This window comes from Manis javanica, chromosome 4, assembly GCF_040802235.1.
Source record: "Manis javanica isolate MJ-LG chromosome 4, MJ_LKY, whole genome shotgun sequence".
Taxonomy (NCBI): Eukaryota; Metazoa; Chordata; class Mammalia; order Pholidota; family Manidae; genus Manis; species Manis javanica.
In genome coordinates, this window is record NC_133159.1 from 125279375 (window position 1) to 125290033 (window position 10659).

The window sequence follows — 10659 nt, forward strand, 5'->3', positions numbered from 1 at the left end:
CATTTGCAAGGGCTCCACCCTCATAACATAAGAATCTTGCAAAGGCCCTGCTTCCAGACATCATCACCCTGGGGATCAAGCTTCAACACAGGACTTTTGGGGGGACATAAACGTTTAGTCCACAGCAACCACATAGCTTTTGGCCAAACAGTAACCAGATTGATATATTGTACTAATTAGGGAGCCTCTTGATGTTAAATGGAGCTTAATGGACCATGGCCTGACCCTTTCTGCTCCGTGAGGTTCCTTTTCAGAGGAAAATGAGTGAGAATTTTCAATCCCCCTGGAATTCCTCCTCACAGCTCCCTCTGACACAATGTCTCTTTGGAGGCTGCTGGAAAACAGTGAAGCCCAGTGTCACGCATGGTGTAAGGACTTGATGTATGCATCAGAACCCCTTGGGTACCTATAAAAACGCAGATTCCCAGGCTCACCCCTCACCCACTGGATCCCAGTCTCGGGATGGGGCCTGTGAGTCTGCTTCCTTGGCAAGCCTCCCCAGGATTGTGACAACTGACCGGGTTGGAAACCAGTGACCTACCTCATAGCTGCATCTGGAAGTCAGGCTAGTGAGCGCCTCTCGACTTGCTAGAAGCGAGAGAGAGCATTTTGCCATGTTCAAGATGCTGCCTCTGGAGGCCAGTCTTTCCCTGAGCCCTCTCTCTAAAGGCTCAGTCTCGTCTAGAGCACCTGCTTTGGCAAACAAAGGAAGTGGAGTCTGGACATTGGCGTTACGGGCATTTTGATGCTAGGAAGGGCTTTAGAGACCCAAGGGCCAAGACCAAATGCTTTCAGGGGCCTGGAAGACAGTGCAAGGCAGCTGGGAGGGAGCCCGGAGGGGGCCTCCACCACTCCATCGAGCCTGGTGAGCAGAAGAGCAGACTCAGTGTGAGCAATCTCCAGGACTGTTGGAGAGAAGCTAAAAATCTGGATTTGTATGTGCAATGCTCTACTTCAAAATTCTCAAGTATTCCACATTTTCTCAGACTCCACACAGATCACACAATCACGCTCCTGGGGCAGGTCTGAAGTGTCATGGGGTAGGAGGGCGGCAACCATCTGCAGCATCTGCTCTGATCTGAGCGAGAGCTTTGTTTTGCAGATGAAGAAACTGATAGAAGCAGAAATGAGGCAACAAACCTAAATTCACAAAGAAAGGCAAGGAAAGAACTGGAACAAGAGCCAGGGGCTCAGGGCTGCTAGCCCAGAGCTCTTCCCAGGGGCCCCTACCATGGGAAGCTTGGCGGCAGGGAGAAGATGTGAGTGGGTGGGGAGGAGTGGGTCTGCTTCTAGAAAAGTAGACAGCAGTAGCTGCCCGTGGTCTAGTTCTCTTGAAGCAGACTTCAACGTGTGTGTGCAGGAATTCAGAGATGCTCTTGGGAACAGCATCTGGGGGTTAGGGGAAGGGATTGGGCAGAGGGAGAAGTGAGCTGTGGTACAGTTGCAACAAGGCCTCAGCCCATTTTATGGGGAACTCTGGCCCTCTGGCATTGCAGGGCCTCCTCCTCCCACATTAGCTAGTTGCTGGATGTCGGCTGTCCTGGGAGGGGCCCAACTTGGGGCAACATGGCTTTTTCTGGCTGAGGCTGTTCCCAAAGAGGGAGGCAGCCGTGCTTCCTCTCAGCTGCCTGGTCCCAGAAGGGGCCCTGAATGGTACCCCACCGTGTCCCCTACAATTCCCATGGATATGCCATTGGTTTTAAAAATGAATTCACATTTGTCTTGCACTCTCTCTATATAAATTGGTTAATTAAAGTGTTTTAGATGCCTCACCATGAAGTACAGTCTACATACAGGCAGTCAGTCCTCATTTCTATGGCTTCTTGGACCTTCTGGCCAATGCCACAGACCCCCGTGTGAGAAGCCCCTCTCTCCTCTAGCCTCTTTCTGTTCCAGATACGAAACTGAGATCTTGGATCATGAACCTTGCAGAAATCCCACAGCTTGAGAGGGGAGCCCACCCCCTGGTCCGAAGCCCTTTGTACTTCTTACTGCCTGGCAGCCGCATCTCCCCAGTCACCATGTAAGGAAACTAAGCACCTGGAAAAAATGGCCAGGAAATCCAGGACTCTCTCTGCAGGCATGAGGGCTTACACTGAAAGTTCAGGAGATCTTGTGAAGACACTCTGTATTGGTTTATATAGCAAATGGATTTTAAAGAATCTTTGCAATAAGCTGCATCATTTTGCTAACAGAACAACCAAGACCAGAACCTCCAAGATACTTAGTGTGAAGGTTTCTGAAAATGATGGATATTTCACCAATTCTCCCAGGAGCTGGACTCTCCTGGGAACATACAGTGTTGCAAAGGAGTGTCAAAACTGGGGGAACAAGTGTGGGTAACAGTGCCTGGGGCCAGACTCTGCTCACATTCCTCTGTGGTCCTCAGCATCCCTGTGGAATCTGAGTGTGTCTGTGCATGTGAGCATCTGTACATGTGCATGTGTGTGTCTGCATGTATGTGCATCATGTGTGCCCAAGTTTGGGGGCATAAGAAGTGGAACCTCCTAGGAACATGTCAATGAGTAATTAGTAGCAGGGTTTCTCATTGCCTGTCCTAGAGGGATTTCAGAGAGAGAGAAATGTATGTATACACACATACACACATGTATATAACAATGCTTATGCATATGTGTTTGTATGGATAAACATTGTTATATACATATGTGCATGTATAAAACATTGTTATACACACATATGAAACACTTATATACATACATGCATGTATGATGTTATATATGTTACATAGTTTTTGTTATGTTATGATGTATAATTATATATCATTTTTTTCCCTAAATATAAAATACAACAGCACCTAGAATTTTTCTTCCATGTCTCAATTTCCCTTTCATTCACATTTTTGAAGGACTTCATTTCCCTGTGCACGACTGGCTGGCTGGGGTGAGAGGGTGGGTGGAAGGTTCTGCCATCTCTGTCATCCTTGGGGCTGCTTGTGTTTCAGAACCTGCAAATGCCCCCTAGTGGCCCACAGAGGATGTTCAGGAAGAAGAATGAAGACTCATTTTAAGGGCATTTGAAAACTGGCTCACGAAACTGTTCTTTATAGGCTGCAATTTGTTATTCAGACCATTATTTTGACTTCTTCTAATCGGGTGCCATTTTTTTTCTCTGTTATATGGATAGTTGCATGGAATCAGCTGAAGGAAAGTGCATGATACAAAAATATGAAGCAATGCTCTCCTTGCTGGAAAAATAAGCACTTCTGGGATTGTCTTGTTCTGCAAATTGCACAGGCCCTGTGATGCCTTTTGCAGTCCCGAGTTGGTTCAGATCCTCATTGGCTGTGAAATGTCACCCATGTTTTAAGTTATAAACCCAATATCTGTGAGTACAGTGCTTCTGGCTTGCAGACACAGGGCCTCTAGGGAATGCAACTCTATTCTAGAAACAGACACTTGTCCAGTGTAGTTTTGTTGGGAGCATGAACTTGGCAATCTAGAAAAAGTAGGGTGCTCTTCCCGGCACTCTGAAATCAGTGTGATGGGAAATCACAGCAGCTGCTCACTAAGCAGAAAGCAACAGTGTGTGCTGCACAGAGAGAAAATATGTTTTAAAAATATTTCTTGTATCCTTCTATGGAGAAGACATAAGAATGAAAAGTGTGCAGAGGTTCATAGTTGTTCCTGCTTTAAAGCTGCGGTAAGTCTTTTGGGGGCCCAGGGTCTGGTGCCCACACTGCCCACAGTTGCCAAATCTCTCAGTGATCATGTCACCACATCCCCTGGCTGAAAAGCCCTCAGGAGGGCCTCCTACCATCCCTTTACCAACACATGCAAAGCCTTTTGTAATGTGGCCCTTACCTCCCTCTCCAGCCTTAACCCTTAGCCCCTCCGGCCTCAGGTGTTCTTAGCATACCTGATGTTTTGGCTGTTTCTTACCTCCAGATTTTGGCCATGCTGTTGTTTCTGCCAGGAACACTCTTCTGCTGCCCAGCCACTACTCATCCTTACACTCAGCCAGGCATCGCTTCGGCCCCTCTTCCACAAAACCTGCCTGGCCCTGTCACCCCCACCCCTGCCATTAGGCGCCTAACACCCTGTGCAGCTCTCTAGGCCTGCACTTGCTACAGTGTTTCCCGCGGCCCCTGCCACTAGCAGCCTTTACCACATGGTGGGGCACTCCTGGTGGCTCTGTCCTTGCCCATTGCAAGGCAGGTGTGCAGTCAGCCTGTGGAGACTGGACTATGAGTGTCTGTGAGCTGCCTGCAGATTAGTGTGAGAGCAGATCTTACCCAGTTACTTCTTCCCTCATTGGCTGAGACTAATCACAACCTTTATCCCCTACAAAGACCTCATGCAGCCTCTCTTTCTGCTCACCTCTGATGAGCACCATTAGAAATGAGGGGTTACCTGCAGGAGCTGCCATGCCTGGCTGAGTCAATGACTTTGACTTCAGAATGTATCCAAGTATTTTACTAATAGTATCTTCAGTTTATGGTTTTATATATATGTGTGTGTGTATGTATATGAATGTACATATGTATATGTGCGTGCACACAGATAGGTATGTTGTAGATATGTTAATATATCTCTCTGTATAGATATATATATCAAATGTATCTTTAGTAAATCATTGCTAGGTGTTGCGGGGGAAAGGTGCTTATGAAGTGGCTGTTGTCTCTGATCTGCACAGATATGAGACAAGTCTTTATGACGACTGGTGTCAGACGGTATCAGAGAAGTCACAGTACAATCTTTCCCAGCCACTTCTGCAACGTGACCCAGAGATGAAGCAGATCACTGTCAACTTTAACCCACAGGTAAGTCAGGCAGCAGTAATTTCCTTTTGTGTTCTTGGAGAGTTTTGCTTAACTCTGCTGATTTCAAAGGCAAAATGGCTTTTTATTAGAACATATAAAAGCTGCTCAAAAGAATTTGCACCCTGGATTTCCTTTTGAGGATAAATTCCTCAGTGTCGTGTTTTCTTAAGTTGTCCAATGTTTATATTCTTCTCCAGGGTTAGCCGATATATTTGCTTTGATTTTGCACAACAGAAAATATTGCAAAATAGTTTTTAAATTTTCATATGAGAGCAGCTTTATTATGAACTTGACTTCCCATATGAAGTTAGGGAAGTACATGTAAGATTAACTCATCAAAAAGTTTCAATATCATATTTTAGGTATACTCTACCTGAAATTCCAGAAGGTACAAACAGACATTGCTACCCCTCTTGGGACAGATAGAAAAACAGCATTACAGACCAGTTAGTACCAAACAGTCGATTAGGCCTACCTTGAATGCACGCTCTGTGTGAAGGCACTGACTAGAGGCTGGAGGGCCGACCAAATGTAACACTGGTTCCTGTTCTCAGGGAGTCCTCAGCTAGTTGGGAGCTAGAATCTCAACATGCACAAATCTATCTTTATTAGATACCATAAGACGAACCTCAAAGGAGTAGCTTTGGAAATAAGAATCCAAAATAAGATTTTAGTGATTCTCAACCAAGGCAGTTTTGTCCCACTGGAGGCATTTTTGGTTGTAAACTATGGATGAGTGCCAGTAGCACAGTGAGTAGATAGTGGGGATGCTGCTGGCTCTTTACCTTGCACCACAAAGAGTTTTTGTCTGCAAGCGTTAGTAGTGCCACGGTTGAGAAGCCTTAGTCTAGATGATCCACGGTGGAAGACTGTGTGGATTGCAGCTGCCATGGGCAAATTAATGCTGGAAAAAACTATGGCCAAAAGTTAGCCCACATCAGGAAGTACATCATTCAGCCAAAGAAAAGTATTGGCCACCCCGAGCTAAAAGCAGCCACCTTCCTCTGTCCTGATGGCAAGCACTCTGGGAATCCAGTGTAGAGAGAGGTGACAGCTAAGCCAATACGCATTTCTTCAAGTCACCTCCAGCCTGTGGAACTGAATATAAATATGTATATATGTAATATCTCACCATTGTTTCAATTTGCATTTATTTGGCCACTGGTAAAGTAGAACCTTTTTCATGTGTTCATTAGCTGTTCATGGTTTTCCCATGAATTCCTTGTTTATGTCCTCTGCCCACTTCTGAGTGGAAAGGGCCTCTTTTCCTGTAAATTTGTTAGAATATTTGATAAATATTTTGTCAGATATTAAGAAATCTGTTGCAAATACTTTTACCAGTTGAAGTGTGCCATTTTGTTATGTGTATCATATTTTATGCCTGTAAATTTTATCTTGTATTTTGTGGTAGTATGTTCTGAATGGCCTTCTCTACCTCAATATTATATAACTACCCCACATTTTCTTTTAATATTTGTTTTCATTTTTTTGCATCTAGATTTTTATTATCTATCTTGAGCTTTATTCAAAATCAACTAGAGGCTGAGGTCATTTTCCTGCTGAGTAGTTAGCCTTTGTCTAAACCTTGAGTAGAGTTGGCTAGGCAGCAATGAAGAACTGGCCCTGGGCCCCTGGAAGGAGAGTCAGGAGCCCAGGGCTCTTACACAGAGTCGGGAGTGGGAAGTAGTGATGGGTCGGAGGACTTACAGCTTTTTGTTTGTCATCCATACCTATGCACATCAGAGGTGCCGGGATGATAGATAATGAGAAATGGAGCCTGGAAACCCTCATAAACCTGTTTTTTCCCTTGGCCACATCTGCTTGGCTTCTCACTTCTGCACTTGCCACTAATGTCAGCATCCCACAGAAGTTCAGAAAAGCCTGGGTGGCTTCCATTTCCTGACCTCCTCATATATTAAAATGTGAAGACATGACAGCCCAGGGTTACTGACAGGAAGGGATATTTCAAATGATTCTTTTCCATGGTTAACATTGTACAGTGGGCATCTCCCCTCAGTTCTGTCCCTGTCTGTGACTATGTGTTTGACCTCATTTGGAGAGGATACTGTTTGTCCCAGTTTGAGTCTTTTCATGCACATGGGTGGCCCAGACCAGATGCACCTCATCCTTCAGACCACCATCTCTTGATGGGACCTGGCTCAGCCAGGACGAGCTCTTCCTTCTGCCTGACAGTTTCCTTTTCCAAAACTAGGTTTAAGGAACATGTAGGAACAGGAGTTCAGAGGGGATCCAGAAGGTATTTGCATCCCTGGGTTTTTCTTGTCCTTGAATTACATCGCTGATACTCACTGCCATGAAACTACAGCCACTTTCGTCAGTTCTTTCTCCAGCTGATTTTAGTGCTTAAAGAAATGAGTTATCTTGAACCCAGGCAGATGAAGCACATCCCCGAGACGGCAGCAGCCATGTTCTCTTCCAGGGAATTCTATCGGCAGCTTGTGGCTAACTTGGAGCTAATGGCCAATTGGTACAACAAGGTTTTGAAAAGTCTGCTAGAGGTAGAATTTCCATTAGTGGAGAAGGAGCTGCAAAATACTGATCTCTGCCTGAGAGCTGCAGAGGAGACTCTCAACTGGCAAATGGAAGGTAACAGCACCACCTGGAGTCTGGGGAAAACATGGGGAGTCAAGATCCTAACAAGCTGGTAGATCCTCTGATGATTCCCTGGTGATCTGGTTTGTATTTGAAACATAAGTCTATCCCCTCAGATGTATATCCAAAGTGGAGAAGACAAGGGAGATTGGTGTTCCTTCTTCCTTCTCTTTGGAAATGATTAGTAGGCTTAGAACATTTTACTGCCAGGCACCTGGGGAGGCTGCATGATTGCTTGAGAGAGGCTCCATCTCTCACAGTCTCCAGCGCATACTGGGCACTCCTTGAATGAGGATTTTTAGTATATTACCACTGTTAATGTTCTTAACTAGACTATGAACATCTTAAAGGTGGGGACTTTTCATTCACTTCTCTTGTATACTCTGATTCAGTTCAACAAATTTTCATTGATGGGTTAACCTATGCAGGGTAGTATGTGAGAGACTGTTGGGAGACTGAACCCTATCCTCAAAGAACTCACATGTAGTGGGGACAACAGACATATGGACAACCCAAATCACACAAGATGGGCTGTGAAAATAAGCCATCATAAACTTAAAAATAAAGTGTTATGAATAAGGAGAGGGAGATTAATTTGCATTAGGATCCTCAGAAGAGTTAAAGTTTGAAAAGAAGGTGACAGTCAACTCACAAAAGTCTTGGAATGCCATATTAAACAAGTTGGAACTTTATTACTTATACAAGGGGAATGATATTCTCAACATTTAATACAGTGAAAGTTCTTTAAAAAATAAGACTCAATAACCCCAAAACAAGTCACCAAGTTGCACTGCTGTGCCCAGCATGGGCACCAGCTATTGTTGGGTGTTTGGTAAACATCACTGTTTCTTTTCCTGAATAATCTGGGTTCTGGTAAGAGCTGACTTTTTGATACAACTAGGAGAAAAAGGCCCTTATGGTAATGAAGTGATGTGTGCAGAAAAAGTCTTTTGAAACCCAGGACTGTTAAATCCCTGTCTTTCATTGAGACTAGACTTTTAGCTGTGCCCCTGTAAGCTATCTCAATTAACTGTATTTCTTTTGGGGAACAGGTATTTTGGATTATGTCAGTCAAATCACCAATAGTATTCATGATCTTGAACAAAGAATTCAGAAAACTAAAGACAATGTGGAAGAGATTCAAAACATCATGAAAACATGGGTGTCTCCAATATTTAAGAGTTAAGATGGAAAAAAGGAGTGCCTTCTTTCCGTGGATGATCACATGATCGAGTGCAAAAATCTTTTAGTCTCATCAAAGAATCTGGCCTTAAGATTCTATACCCTTATTCAGGTAATAATCAGCCTCTCAGACACACATAACTGTAGTACAGGGAAAGCCTCAAGAAGTGTGTTTGGGTGCAAGAAGTAACTTGAAAATTAGAACAGTCGATAGATGCTATGTCTTCTGCAGTTAGGAATAGCAGTTTATACTCATAGCAAAAGAACTAAAAGCAACAGAAAGGGGGAATGAAAAGTCACATTCTGCATCAGTGTGTCAAAATCAGTGCTATGTTAATAATGACACCACTTAGTAGCCACTTAAGTCCCACACGAAACCTCAAAGGGGATGCTAAGGATAGAATCCTAAAGTGCCTGCTACATGAATCACCCCAGACTTGCCCATGCAACCTAGTGAGGACCTCCAGCATCATTTTCAGAACCTAACTTTGTAGAGCCTGGTGAGGTGAGAGATTACCATGGCTCCCTAACTGCACTTGGTAAAGAGAAGAAAACAATGCAGAGGACTGCACTCCATGCAGTGAAGCTCTGCCCTGCCTTGTGATCAAGGCAACTTCCTGTCTTATCAGAGACCGAGCAATGGAAAAGTGCCATAAATGGCCACCAACTCCAACCCCACTGGAGCAGCCATGGGGCAGTTCTGGCTGGCAGGCCTCATGCACTAAGTCAGTAATGAGTCACAGTTGGTAATTTGGGGTTACCTATGCTTTGAAGCATGGTAAGATGTTGCACTTTTGACTTTGTTCACTTTCTTTATCTGTTTTCTAATATGTCGGTTTTTTAATTATATCTTTCTAGTTAACTGGGGGTTAATTTGCTCATCTTTTTTTCCTAGCCTGTCAGGGTAGAAGCTTAGGGTACTGACTGTAAGACTTTCTTTCTTACTAATGCAAGCATTTGATGGCATAAATTTCCCTCTTAGCAGGACATTAGTAGCATTCATACATTTAATCTGCCTCATTCTCATTATCTTTCAGTTTTAAATTTTTTCTCTTGCAACTTCTTTAACTCAGTGGTTGTTTAGAAGTGTATTGTTGAGTTTCCACATATTTGGGGCTTCTCTGGATATCTTAATGAAATTGGTATCTCATTTAATTTCCTTGTGTTCAGAGAAAATACTCTGTAAGATTTCAATCATTTGGAGTTCCCTGAGATTTGGTCCATGACCTAGAATATTGTCTATCTTACTGCATGTTCCCTGTGCACTGAACAATATGTTTGTTCTTCCATGGGTGGCTGTAGGGTTCTGCAAATACCAGTAAGTTCCATGTGATTGGTAGTGTTGTTCTGATCTTCTAATTGCTTTCTGCATTTTTTGTCTATTTGTTCTTCTAATTACTGAAGGAAGAGTGGTAAAATCACCTAGGATTTTGGATATGTCCGTTTAGTCCTTTACTTCTGTCAGATTTTTCATCATGTATTTGAAACCTTGTTAGTAGGTACAAACACATTCATAATTATTACAACTTCCTGATGAATCGACCATTTCATCATTATGAAATTCCCTGTTGATTTCTGGTAATACCCCCTTGCCTTGAAATCTGTTTTCTCCTGACAATACTATAACCTTTCCTTCCAGACTCACCATCCCTACTTATTGCTTTATCCATCTGTTCCCACTTACCTCCAACCCATTGCTTCTCTGGATTCGAATTTATTCCCTTATAGACATGCAGTACATGGTAGAAACTTTCTTTTCTAACAACTCTGCCTGGTAATCTCTGTAACATTCAGACTATTAACATTTGATATAAATACTGGTATGGCTGGAGTTAGCTCTGCCATTTTGCTATTTGTGTTCTACTTGTTTCATCTTCTTTGTTCCTCTACTCTTCCTTTCTTACCTTGTTATTGATGACATATATTTTAGGATTTAATTTCTCATTGGCATTTCAGCTTTTGTTGTTAGATTACATTTGCAGCAGTGGTTCTATGTTTCTGCATGTGTCTTGAACTAGTCAAAATCTACTTACAGTTTTCCCATGAAATATGAGAGATACCCACACTACAGTGTGACCTAGCAA

At 43.4% G+C, this 10659-nt stretch overlaps 1 protein-coding gene across 7 annotated transcripts in view; it reads left to right on the top strand.

Annotated features, from left to right (window-relative positions):
* The window catches only part of LOC140849024 (dynein axonemal heavy chain 9-like), a 29607-nt gene extending 20927 nt beyond the window's left edge, over window positions 1–8680 (top strand). The window contains exons 5-7 of one of the 7 annotated variants that reach the window (XM_073234803.1): window positions 3606–3660; window positions 4654–4780; window positions 8446–8680. In XM_073234803.1, the coding sequence (XP_073090904.1) occupies window positions 3606–3660; window positions 4654–4780; window positions 8446–8547 (284 nt within the window). In that variant the 3' untranslated portion in view covers window positions 8548–8680. The other 6 variants (XM_073234804.1, XM_073234805.1, XM_073234809.1 and 3 more) reach the window with 6 other exon arrangements.
* The last annotated feature ends 1979 nt before the right edge of the window (window positions 8681–10659 follow it).